The following is a 13,391-nucleotide window of genomic DNA, read 5'->3' as shown; positions in this document are numbered from 1 at the left end:
TTCTCAAAAAGGCACTCTGATATAGGAAAAAGTCCTGGGACCATTGGGACTGACTGATATGTGGTGAGACATCCGCCTACAGGAATGCGGCTTCCCTCTGTGGTTCATGGTACGTTCTCCACCCTTAAATATTTCCTGTTGCCAAACTCGGAGCAGTCGGGTTGCTTGAGAGTGAATTCTGGTGAGAGGTCTCTTTGATCACTCACTGGTGGAACTTATTCTTTGGGTGGACCAGAAAAAAGCCTGCATGGAGGTGGCATTTGAGTGCCTGGTGGTTGCAGGCCGAACAGTGCAGAACACACTTTAGAGATGCTTTTGAGGCATACTTTAGGGACAATCTTGGGCAGAGGCGCTGACTGCAGACGTGCTGATCGGTTGTATTGCAATGTGGTGAGTGATAAACACAGAGAGGATTCTCCAAGAAGGTTATTAGGGAGGAGGTCACCGAAATTCTGGGCCAGCTACAGTCCAGCAAAACATCAGGTCCTAATGAGTTCCACACTGATTTTTTTTAAAGCTTTATGCATAAAACAGAGCCACTCTTAGAAGTAATATTGGAGGGCCTTGGGTGCGGATCTGCGCTTAGCTGAGATAGACAGTGGATATTTGCAGCTCACCTGTTTCCCATCCCCTCTACTTTTTGTCCATGTTACTGATATCCACATTAGTTTGCTTCAGTGATGCCAAATAACTAAGATAAAAGTCCTGCGAAATCACTTTCTGTGATGTCACTGCTTGCGACACAATATGCAATGAGAGGGGCCTCACATCTTCCCTTTCGCCCGGGGCCTCAGAAGGCCTAGGAGCGGCACTGCTCCATAGAAGCTCGAACGGAGGCTCTGCGGTGACAGGCATGACCCGGGGCCAGCCGCCAGAGGTGTTTAGAGTGACTACAGAATGAAAGAAAACAAAAAAGCGATGAAATGTGCTGATGTGGGAGTCCGCATTGCACGACCGGCGCATGGCATGCAGGCAGGGCCGGCCAGGGATACAGCACTGCCGGAACCAGCTTTTCCAGAAGGCCGTGGCACTCCCTAGCTCGTATGCACTCGCCCGGCGCAGCAGGAGCTGCAGGTCTGCGAGTTCAAGAGCTCCCTGCCGTGTGGCACCAACGCATTAACCTGCTCACACTGAAGCTCGTGACTGAAGCCCGTTCTCATCCTCTAACCCTGCCTTACACGGGCACGGCCTCCCTAGCTATCTGGATCCGCCACACCTCCTAGGGAGACACCTCGACCCCCCAAAGTTCCAGGGAAACAACGCGACGCCCCCACGCCATCCAGGATTAATGTCCTACTCTTTCCCGGAGGCGCACCTCGACTTCCCTCTCTTTCCAGTGGAACTACCCTAGAGGACAGACCTCGAGCCCCATACCTTCAAGGGGCGCTCCTGCCCCCAACCCCACACCTCACAGGTGGACATGCACAAGCTTCTGTACTACGTGCTGCCAGCCCTGGGGGGCTACGCGGCCACCTCCTGCTACCTGCTGAAGCACCCCCTCTTGCTGCACAGGAAGAAGGAGCTGGCGTTCCACTGCCGGCACATCTCCCACCGAGGCGGTGAGTGGGGGGCTCGTGGGCAGGAGGACGGGCGGCGCGCGCAGAGACGTCAAGCCCTTGTGGTCCTGGCGATGCATTGATTGATGCTCTCGGGTGAAACGTAACCTGCTGAATGCGAACACGGCTTCAACAGCTGTGGCGGCGACATCTGTGCGCTGATAGCTGCACAGAGACTGTCTCTATTGACTGCCTGCTTTTCGATACCTGTACAGTCAGCATCTTTGTACTGATGACTGTACTGCCGATATCTGTATGGACGTGTCATCACTATGGGAACATTGAGCAGATGTGAACGCGGGGTGGAAGTTGTCAGACCAGAGACCAGAAAACGTGTTGAGACGAGTTTGTCTACGTGTACAGCCCCTGCCTGCTCTGGGCTCTGCAGCAGGTTTCACATGTCATAAAACGGGCTTACTTATTAATTCCTTCATTGCCAAGGTTGTGAGTTTAAAGGCGCTCTGGAGAGGCCTGCCAGCTCTGACAGCGGGTAATGTCCGAGTAAAGGTTTGTGTCAGGACAATGTCAGGGCGAAGCCTGGTAACTGTAGTTGTGGAATGGTGTCTGTGGATGGTCTCGGGGCCAGGCTTTGCTCCAGTGCAGTGAGATGAGGAATGTGTTTGGGAAGTATCGAGGTGAGACCTTTAGTTGTGTGAGATGGGACATTTTGGGCATTGAACGTGTCATGGAAGGGCTTATGAGGTGAATGTCCTGTTAGGCCAATGCCAGGGCGACATGTTTGACTTAGTAGTGTGTGAGAAAGGGGTTGCTAGAGGGTGTGGTAGAGTGAATGCTTGCTTGGGTGTGTGCCTGGGCACAGATGAACCCTGCTGCTGTTGCCGCCCATGTTGCTGCCTGACCTCTGGAGGAATGCGTAGCGTTCCCACACCCTCCTGTTTGATAAAACAGTCACCTGGAACATGCTGCCACTTCCAAGATCACACCCACCCGGACACAAGCCTGTGTATTGTACACACCCAAGTGCAGAACTGTGAAGCTGTTGCAAGAGGAATTCCACACGAAATCCACGTAGGTTCCCCACTATACATTATTTCAGCAACAAGTAGTAACTAGACAGACCCCACAGTCAGCGCACCCTCCGCATTGTCCACTCAGCAGTAACTGCGCGCACTAACACCATGAACAGCAGGGGCCGTGACATCCACATTCAAATATAGGCCCACGCGTAACAAAAGATGCATAACACATTCAAGGAATAACCTTCCACGAAAGAACACAGAGCTCCATGAAAGAACACAGTATGCAGAACTCTAAGTCCGAGGGAGAGCTTGCTCTGCACAGAGATATATACCTACAGCACCTTCCCCTTTTTGAAAAAAATGAAGATATGTATTATAACAAAGTATACAAAATTCCTAAACCAAAATCACATCAATTAAAACAATTACACATTTTCATACAACGTAGTAATCCTTGACTTTTGCAGACATGCCCACATTACATGAATCTCTGTGAGAGTGGATACAAACCCTTTGACCCACCTGTGAATCTACACTAGTCCCAGCATCAACAGAAGAGTTAACAGGGAACAAGGCATAGAGACTAATTCAGGATTAGGCCTAGGTGGAGCTTTCAGAGTTTCCCTTCGCGGAGTATTCCGCGGAGTTCCACGAGCAGGCTGATTATTGCTCGGCCACACAGGGTGCTCGGAGCGGTCCATGGGGGCTCTACTGACAACATATATATTTGCTTGTTAAAGTGCCTCCTGTGCCCTTCTTGTGAGGGGTTGGTGGGGTGGGGAGCAGTGTCCTTCCCTCCTTAGTTACCTGGGACGGCGGTGACACCTCTCTGGCTCGCAACTGCGCTACCAGATTCCTAAGCCAGAGAAGGCGGCCCCGGATGTGCGCATCACTTAGTAACAGGACTAAATGGTGGCGAAGTGAGAGAGAGAGAGTGCTACACCCATCTGCACAATTACATAGTTATTAAAAAGAGGAGTGTTGTGTCGCTATCCCCACAGACACGCGGGAGACAGCTAACGATCTTCAATGTTTTATTAGTATACAGTATACTGTGCTGTGCCCACGCACGTCTGTCCACGCTTCTCCTCGCGCTGGAATGCCCCCACCCACACCCTTGACCGGATGTGGTGTCTGACCCATCTGTGTCCTCACAGTCTCTTGCACGGCCCTAGTGCCTAGTGCCCTGCCCCCAGGTCACTACATCTTCCCCCTTTGTCACAAAGTAGTGACGAGAAAAGTGAAAGACAGAGATGTGTAGATAGATATAGTTGCAAGTCTGCCTGGGCACAGGTCGGTGTGCCTCCCATCATCAAATTTCATCTATTAGTCTTTTTGGACGTCTGCATGCTCTTCTCAGGCCGGCCTCCATCTGTTGCTCTTCTGCTGGTCCCTCACCATTGTCTCTTTCCTTCTTCTTGTGCTCCTGCTCTTCTTGCTCTGCTGTTTCCTTATCTTGGTCTTCCCCTTTCTTCTCCTTTAGTTCTTTGAAATGTGAGCTGTTCCGTGTTATCCTCTGACGTTCCGACTCTGCCGTGTTCATTGGTCTTTTCACTTTTGTTACTATTAGCGGGTCTTTGGAGAACATGCTGTCAGATTTCCTTTGTTGTCGCTGATGCACTACCACCGTGTCTCCTTCCTTTAAGCCTGACAAGCTAGCGTCTCGCTTGGCGTCTGCATATTGTTTCATTTTTTCTTTTGTCTCTCTGTCCTTTGCTGCAATGTTGTTGTGACTTGGCACCATAGTTACTTCTATTTGTGGTAGCCTCGTTCTACTTGTTCTTCCCAGTACTAGCTCTGCTGGGCATCTTCCTGTGGAGTTGTGGGGTGTGTTTCTGTAGTCACGTAGTACCTGGCACAGAGCTTGGCAAAGTGATATTTGCACTAGCTTTGCCCTTTGAACCGTCTTTTTGATGTTCCCCATGAACCTCCCAACCATTCCATTCGCTTGAGGCCACAGCGGAGTTATCTTCCTGTGATTTATCCCTAGATGGGCCATGAATCTGCAGAAGCCTTCTCCTGAGAATGGAGGACCATTGTCTGTTTTTCGTGCTTCTGGTGAACCCCATTCTGTAAATATGTCATCTAATATTGGTAGTGTTGCTGTTGCTGATGTTGATGGGACGTGTCGTACTATTGGAAACCGTGAGTATTCGTCGATGACCATAAGCAGGTAGTTGCCTGTGTCCAGGGGGCCAAAGAAATCAGCTGCTAATGTTGTCCACATCGCTCTTGGAAGTTCTGACATTTGTAGTGGTTCATGCCTAGCCGGTGGTCCTGTCACTCGACAGAGGGGGCATGTCGTTAGGGTGTCTTCTACCATGCGATCTAGGCCAGGGAACCATACTTTCTCTATTAGGAGTTTCTTCGTTGCTACTACACCTCGGTGTGACTCATGAGCCAGATTTACCAGTTGCCTCCGGAGTGAGTTTGGTATCACTATTCTTGTCCCTCTCATCCTTATTCCTGTGTCTGTCTCTGACATTTCTTCATGGGTCTTCTTTAGAGCTAGCTAGCTTCTTCCTTGCATACTCCTGTTTCCCAAGTGCAATTATTGTTAAAGTGCCTCCATCTCTGCCTTCGCGTTATCTCCATGGCAATTTGGGCGTGACATCTTCCTTGGTCTCTTCCTAGCTCCGCTAGTGTTATCGGTGCTGTGGTGTTTTGCTTTAGTACGAAATTGAGGTATTCTTGATCGATGATGTCTCGTGGGCCTGTGGTAATGAGTGTCTCGACATGTAGTCTGCAGGGTTGTGTTCTTTCCCTGGCTTGTGCACAATCTTGAAGTCATAGTCCATCAACCTTATGCCCCAGCGTTCAATCCTGGGTGGCATTTTGGCTGACGGGCTGCCATAGATCTTCACCAGCGCCTGGTGATCAGTTATGATGGTGAATGACTTCCCGTAGATAAACATGTGGTAGTGTTCACATGCCCATACCACTGCTAGGCTCTCCTTTTCTAGTTGCGAGTATGCCTTTTCAATGTCTGTTCAGCTTTTGCTTGCATACGCAACAATCTTTCTTTGTGAATCTCTCCCTGGCTGATGCTGCGCTAGTATTGCTCCTAGTCCTACTGAGCTGGCATTGACAGTCAGTTCAGTGCAGAGCAGGGGGTCAAAGTAGGCCAGGTGTTCCACAGTCACCACTGCTTGTCTTATTTCCTCAAATGCCTTGTTGCCTTCCTGAGACCACATGAATTTCTGTCCTTGTTTGGTCAGTTCTCTTAGTGGTGTGCTCACTGTGGCGTAGTCCTGTATGTACTGCGCACAGTAGCTGGCGAGGCCTAGAAATGATCTTACTTCTGCAACATCCGTCGGGGGATTTGCGCTCTTCAGTGTTTCAACTTTGCTGGGATCAGGCCTTATCCATTGCTTGGAGAAAATGTGCCAGAAGAACACTAGTTCCCCTCTCCCCAGCTTGCATTTCTCTCCATTCAATGTTAGGCCCGCTTGCTCCAGTTGTGTGCACACTTGACGCAAAGCTGTGTCATGTTCTTTGTCTATTTTTCCAAATACCAAAATGTCATCACTATAATTTAATGATTCAGAAAAGTGGGTGGTGATGGACAGAGTATCTGAATTAAACAGAACACTCATACCCAGTCAACAGATCAGGGCTTGATCCATCACTGTTTTTTAGCTCACTGCACCATCCCAGCTCAGAACCTGGCTACATGCAAATTAGTCTGTCCCTGGCCCAGTGCATCATGGGAACAGGGCAGACCAAACTACCAAGCCAATTCTTATACTGGGAAGGAAACAAGCTTCCGGGGACCGGTTTCTGGCATTACAGCAGTCTTCGGCCCAGCTTGCTCGAATCCTGATGGTGCAATGAGCAAGGGACTCACATCTGAGTATACCCTTCCACGCTTATGGTGGACAAAACGATTAAAAAAAGGGGGTGGTGATGGACAGAGTATCTGAATTAAACAGAACACTCATACCCAGTCAACAGATCAGGGCTTGATCCATCACCGTTTTTTAGCTCACTGCACCATCCCAGCTCAGAACCTGGCTACATGCAAATTAGTCTGTCCCTGGCCCAGTGCATCATGGGAACAGGGCAGACCAAACTACCAAGCCAATTCTTATACTGGGAAGGAAACAAGCTTCCGGGGACCGGTTTCTGGCATTACAGCCGTCTTCGGCCCGGATTGCTTGAATCCTGATGGTGCAATGAGCAAGGGACTCACATCTGAGTATACCCTTCCACGCTTATGGTGGACAAAACGATTCAGAAAAGGGGGTGGTGATGGACAGAGTATCTGAATTAAACAGAACACTCATACCCAGTCAACAGATCAGGGCTTGATCCATCACCGTTTTTTAGCTCACTGCACCATCCCAGCTCAGAACCTGGCTACATGCAAATTAGTCTGTCCCTGGCCCAGTGCATCATGGGAACAGGGCAGACCAAACTACCAAGCCAATTCTTATACTGGGAAGGAAATATATAATTTAGGCTGTTCTGTACTGGTCTTATCACTTGCCATATTATCTCCTGGAATATCTCAGCTGCCGATGAGATTCCGAAGCTCAGTCGCTTGTATCTGAACAGATCCAGGTGTGTTGAGAATGTCGTGATGTACCTGGACTGGTAGTCCAGTTCTAACTGATGGTAACCTTTGCACAAGTCCAGCTTCGAGAAGCTTGTTTCCGGTCCAGGGAAGACATGGCTTGGCAGTTCGGGCTGGACTGTTCCCATGAGGCACAGGGTCAGACTGATTTGCATATAGCCATGTCTGAACTGGGGTGGCAGAGTGGGTTAGAGAACAGTGATGGATTAAACCCAGATCTTTTGACTGGGTGTGAGTGTTTGATTGATTCAGATGCTCTGTCCATCACCACCGCCTTTTGTACCGCTTTTGGCCACCGTAAGTGTGGCAGGGTATTCTCAGACGGGAGTCCCTTGCTCACTTTGCCACTGGATTCAAGCAAGCCGGGCTGAAGAAGGCTGGAATGCCAGAAACCGGTCCTCGGAAGCTTGTTTCCGGTCCAGGGAAGACATGGCTTGGCAGTTCGGGCTGGACTGTTCCCATGAGGCACAGGGTCAGACTGATTTGCATATAGCCATGTCTGAACTGGGGTGGCAGAGTGGGCTAAAGAACGGTGATGGATTAAACCCAGATCTTTTGACTGGGTGTGAGTGTTTGATTGATTCAGATGCTCCGTCCATCACCACCTCTTTTTGTACAGCTTCGAGAACCGGCAGGCCCCAGTGAGGAAGCTGATCATGTCGTTTAGGTGTGGCCCAGGGTGACGTTCCCCTACGATTGCAGTATTTGGGATCCTCATGTCCACACAGATGCGGATCTTTGAGGTGTTTTTCTTAGAAACTGCCACAATCGGAGTCACCCAAGGCGTTGGCCCTTCAGCAGGTTCAATTATATCTTGTGCCAGTAAGCTTGTTATTTCCTCTTCAACTTGTAGTTGTAGGTGGATTGGTACTCGTTTATGATGCTTCATTGATATGTAATGTTATCTGTTTTCCGTTCAGCTTACTAAGACTTTTCAGTATAGCTGGGTATTCTTGTAGGATGTTCTTTGTTTCTGACATGTGGTATGTCATTGCTAGTAGCCCTATCACCTGTGCCGTCACATTGCTTACCTGGTATGGTGCTGGGATGTCACCATTAAGCACATGTATTACTTCTTGGTAGGACCTGCCTTTGTACATTAAAGTCTTTGTGAATTTTCCCATATTTTCTACTGGGCTTTTAGAGCCCCACTTGAACACATCCAAGGTCGACGGTGATAGCTGTGGCTTCACTCTCATTTTCTGGTATTCTGACATGCACATGATGTTGCATGTTGCTCTGCTGTCAAGCACAAACTTAGCTTGGTGGTTCCCTACGCAAATGTCCACAGTGGCGGTTTTCTTTATTTGTTGCTTTTCCACGAGATGAACGTGCTCTGTCTCTTTGGCTTCTCTGGGCTTGTCTGACATTAGATATCGTCTCGCCTCTCTCACCTCACAGGTGCTGCTGTTTCTTCTGACTCTGAGGAGCTGCGATTGGCCATTTCCATATGTCGTGTGTACCTGTTGCTGGTCATCTGTGGTCTCATTGTTCTGCCTTTTTCACTTCTGAATTGTCTGATCGTGCTTGAAAAATGATTGTCACTGTTGCACTTCCTGCACTTCTGTCCGATTGCTGGGCAGGCACCAACGTTTGGAAATTCAAGGCCACATCTGTAGCATGTTTGATCGCCCTTCTTTGGTAGGACCGGCGCCTGGAATTCTTTCTTTTTGAAATTCCCAGTGACGGGATATGCTAGTGCCACTATTTTCTCTTTTCCCATCTCCATCTGCTTGGCGTGCTCTGTGGGCCATGCTTCAGTGCGAGCCATCGTCTATATCTTTTCCAGCGTCATTGGTTCCTTCAGAATGCGTGCTCGGAACTTCACTGATTGACAACCTTCGATGATGCACAATCTTATTGCTTGCTCATTGTCAAAATTGTCAAACTCGCAGTATGTGACCAGTTTCCTTAGTCTCGTTGCAAAATCGTCTAGGCTCTGTTCTCCTTGCTGGCGTGCAGTGTTGAATGTGTATCTCTCAAAGTCAACGTTTCGTTGAGGATCAAATTTCTGTGTGAGACACTGGATCACTCCCTTGTAATCCGCGGTTTGATCGGCGGGGAATGTTAACAATAGCTCTTCTATTTCATCTTTCTTAATGATTTCTTTGCGACCCATGAAAATAACATAGCTTTCTATTCAGGTCTGTTTCATTCCAGGGCTTCGAGCACGAGTCCCAGACTCTTTCCTCCCCCTGGTGCCAGAATAAAAAACAATGTGGTAAAAAACATGTCCAGGGCATAAAATGAATGAAAAAATATTGTGTGTGGCAGAATGGAGCAGTGCAGAGTGTGGCGGGTGCCATACAAAAGATGAAGAGCAAGGCACCTCACGATGGAGCGCAAAAATAGGGAGCGATCCTTTTAACTGTGATGGCAGAGGTGCTTGGGGTGAGAGTTCAGATATTGTCCCTATGGATACCTTGGACTCTTGAAATGCGTAAACGAGGCCTCAGACCCCTTCAATGTGAAGACCGGAGGATCCTTGTGTAAGAGTACCTCAGTCTTTTCTAGTGTTGAGAGCTCAGAGTCTTTTAAAGTGGAGAGGAGACCTCAAACCTCTTAAATGCAAACCTTGAGAGTGACTCCAGGCCATTCCTGTGTGTGGTAACAGATTACTTCAGCGTTCTGAACTCATAATTCTTCAATATGAATTCCCGGGAGGCCTTCAGACTTAAAATGAATTCAACATTGAGATGTCAGGCTCCTTAGAACGTAGAGGAGCCCCCAGGGTCCATCAACGTGGATACCTCAGATTCTTTTGCACTGGTGGCTCAGACTCAGTCAGTGTGGTGACCTGAGATCCCTTCAGCCTGGAGATCTTGTTCTCCACTGCAGTGATGCCAGCTTCCAGTGTGAAGAGAACTGGGTCAACTTGTGGCGATGCAGACAATATTACTCAATTGGAAACCATCTTAAGTAAGGAAAGTTCATTACTCATATTCATTCCTACGATGATTAGCACTGACAGCAGTGCCGCCAGCACAGACAGCAGAGTCTGGTTCTGCTATGCAATTTCCCGCTTTAGACTTTCCACATATGAAAGAAAGCCCAGGAGGGTGCCAACTCTCTCGTCCCAGCTCTGGCCAGCTCCCTCTACCTCCTTCTGGCTGAGCCCAGCCCCATGCACCTCAGACATAATGATAATACATAAACCAGAAAGCTGTGATGAAGTAGGAGCATTTTGCATGCTCAGTGCAGAAAGAACACAAGTATTGCAGCAGAGCACATGTGCTACGGGGAATCCCAAAATGTGCCACACAAATGGCCGGTAGCGCTCTATTTGTACCAAATAACAGTAAGAATAACACTCACCTGACTGTGCTAACAGCCTCTGCAAAACAACTCCAAATTACTCACTTTATTTTCAGATCTGCGGACAGGAGGCAAACTCATACCGTGTGAAGTGAAATAAATCAACACACGCATATATAACCAAACATTTCACTTACAATGCGTAAAATGTCTGTTCTGTGAAGACTAACATTTTCAAATTAGCAAGGTGGGGCACAGGCCTTTTTTGCAAGCAAGTAAAATGGAACAAAAAAATCAGGGTCCGGCAGGTCCTTTAGACCATGGATCCTTGTGCCCCTGCGCCAGCTGCATTATTAATAGATATTCCCCTGCAACATAGGCAACCCACTCTTTACTTTCATGATCTTGCCAAAATTCACTGGTGGTGAAAGCGACCTGCCTAGAGTCCCACAATAGGTTAGGGGTAAATGTTCCATAACTGATGATAGAATGCTAGCATGGCTTGATGTCTGGAAATGGGAACAGGCTATAGACTTACCTCTGGAAAGCGGCTGTTCGCTTGCCAGGTGGTGTTACTCTCGTGGTTCTTTACTGGCACCTCTCGTCCTGGGGCCGGAGAGTGGTGAGCAGGACGAGGAGGCAAAGGCCAAGCAAAGCCAGCCCACCGATCAGTGACATGTCCTCTCAGTCAGCAGAAACATGGCCCACGATAGAGTCCTGCTGTGAATCGGGGTGCAGGAAGCAATCCGAACTATACAGACAACCTGCAGCCAATCGAAGGGGGTCCAAACGGCAGTGGTTTTTACCACACTACCTAGATAGCCGGTGTCTTTTTGGTCAGGATTTATCACCCAAAGTCCCTTGAAGCTCTCATCTTTGGATTAAGCAAATGATACAATTGGAGCCCAGTGATCACGGCACGCACTGTGGTTTGTGTGCCCAAGCCCAGCTGCTAAAACAGGCACCACCACCTGTGTGAAAAGACACCCAAAAGATGCAAGGCTCTGGGAATGACGCAAGTGGACTAAACAATCTAAGACAAAAGTTTACTGAGAGCTGCCAAGCATAACTCTGCTTCGTGGTTGTTGTTGGAGTTTCTGCTGAACACTGCACTCCAAGTAGAGCGCAGCGTTGCAAAACCTTGCTAACTCTTCTGATAGAGTGGAGTTTACTGTCCACCATTAGTCAGGATCACAAGGTACAGAGACCATGTTAAAAGGTCCACTGACAAAATGCACTTCAGAGTTCACCTCCAAACGGCACCACATTCTTTTTCAACTTTATAGAATGTACATAATTTTTAATGCACACAATTTTGTCATTAAACATTTCTGGGAAAGCTTTGACAATAAACAATAAGAGGTGTACAGAGTTCCCCCGGGAGAGCTCTAGAAATTTAGCTCAACCAGTAATTCTCTCTCACTAGATCTAGACAAGGGGTGAAGTGAGGGTCTCAAGTGTGCGGTGTAGACCCATATTCCAGAATGAAAAGGTACCTCACACAAGCTACCGACAGGACTACAGCTGTAGCCCCAGTCGACAGTCGTCCAGCCTCATCATCGGTACCCTGCTCCTTCGGCAGGCTGGCGGTGCAACTCTGTACACCTCTTATTGTTTATTGTTGTCAGGACAAGTACATTGGACCCCCTTAAAAATTGTCCAACCTCCCTTCCCCCTGTTTGATATCAAAGCTTTGACAATCCCAACAATCGAGTTGTTATCACTCAATTGAACAAGAGAAATAGGCATTTCGGAAATTCCTACTGGTGGATCTGCACCTGGAATCAGCAGAAGGCCTAGATTGGCCAGAGCTTGCCAACCCACAGTCTGCCTACCTTTGACTGCTATGTAAACCTAAGTGAAGGTTTTTCTACCTCAACATGTGGCATATTCTGGATGTGTGTGTTCATATCCAATCCTCTTCGCCGAATGCTGCAAGAGTAATTCCACACAAAATCCAGTTAGGTTTTCCACTTTATGATTATTGCAGCAACAAGTTATAATATTAAAAGGAGCCCACTGTCAGCGCCCCCTCTACAACGGCCACTCAGCAGTAATTGTGCTAACCAACACCAAGGGCAGCACAGGCATGATATTGATCCATCGCTGCAACCCTCCAAACCATCACCAGGAGCTAACACACATCAGTCGTCGGTGGGGCCCATAGCACCGCAAATCACTCATACACACACTTCACACTGCTCCCAAGATCAGTGAAACCTAGAGGATGAGCTGCTGGACAGCGGAGTACCCTAATTCATCTAAAAGTTAAATTCTATACATTATTTACATATGCATTTTATAGATATCACCATGGTATTTAATTTTCATATAAAAAGCATTTGAGGCACCCCACTAATTTGGTCGATGGACCAGCTAGTAAAAGGTAGTTGATGGAAATCAAGACCCTCTTAATTCACCTTTTTACTTAACTTTATTTTTCTTTAATTATTCTGGCATGACCTTACGCTTTAAAATTGTAATCTTTATTCGAGAGAATCGGCTATAGCATTTCTTTAATCACTTGAGTAAAAGAAAAGAATAAATTCAATTAGTTTACATTTATTAGCAAAGTAGTTCAGAAATGAGAAAATTCAAAGGCATATTACCCGTCTTCTTATTGAGAAGAAAAGAACAGGATTAAATGACACAAGTTCCCAAACAGTATTTGTATCTTCCTCGATGTCTACCTCCCACCAGGACTCCCATCCCATCAAAAGTTAAAGTCAAGAAAATGTCAAAGTCTTTGCACCCAAAAATTGCTCAGTCCAACAGCATGTCGTGGTGTGAAAATAATTCAAAGCAAGAAGTTTTTTTTCCTCCAGACGGCCTCTTTTATACCCTTTTTCACTAACTTTCTAACTAAATTTTGAAACTTTAGGGTCCACACTCATTTCTCATTGGTCCATTCGAGGGGTGGTGAAGATCACCTCATCTCCTCATTGTCCAAATTTTGCAAAGTCACTTCCATAGTTCTTATGTGGTCATAATTGTTCATGTTTGTAACACATTCATCCTGTCCTT

The 13,391-nt window shown here is 47.6% G+C and overlaps 1 protein-coding gene across 2 annotated transcripts in view; it reads left to right on the top strand.

Annotated features, from left to right (window-relative positions):
• The first annotated feature begins 773 nt into the window (after positions 1-773).
• LOC147705702 (lysophospholipase D GDPD1-like) overlaps positions 774-13,391 on the top strand; it is a 202,768-nt gene continuing 190,150 nt past the window's right edge. The window contains exon 1 of one of the 2 annotated variants that reach the window (XM_086932126.1): positions 774-1,559. In XM_086932126.1, the coding sequence (XP_086788252.1) occupies positions 1,421-1,559 (139 nt within the window). In that variant the 5' untranslated portion in view covers positions 774-1,420. Of the gene's footprint in view, positions 1,560-2,111; positions 2,192-13,391 lie in introns of those variants that run through there. The other variant, XM_086932127.1, reaches the window with a different exon arrangement.

Source organism: Lissotriton vulgaris, chromosome 7, assembly GCF_964263255.1.
Source record: "Lissotriton vulgaris chromosome 7, aLisVul1.2, whole genome shotgun sequence".
Lineage (NCBI taxonomy): Eukaryota > Metazoa > Chordata > Amphibia > Caudata > Salamandridae > Lissotriton > Lissotriton vulgaris.
This window is presented reverse-complemented; position numbering and strand designations above follow the sequence as displayed.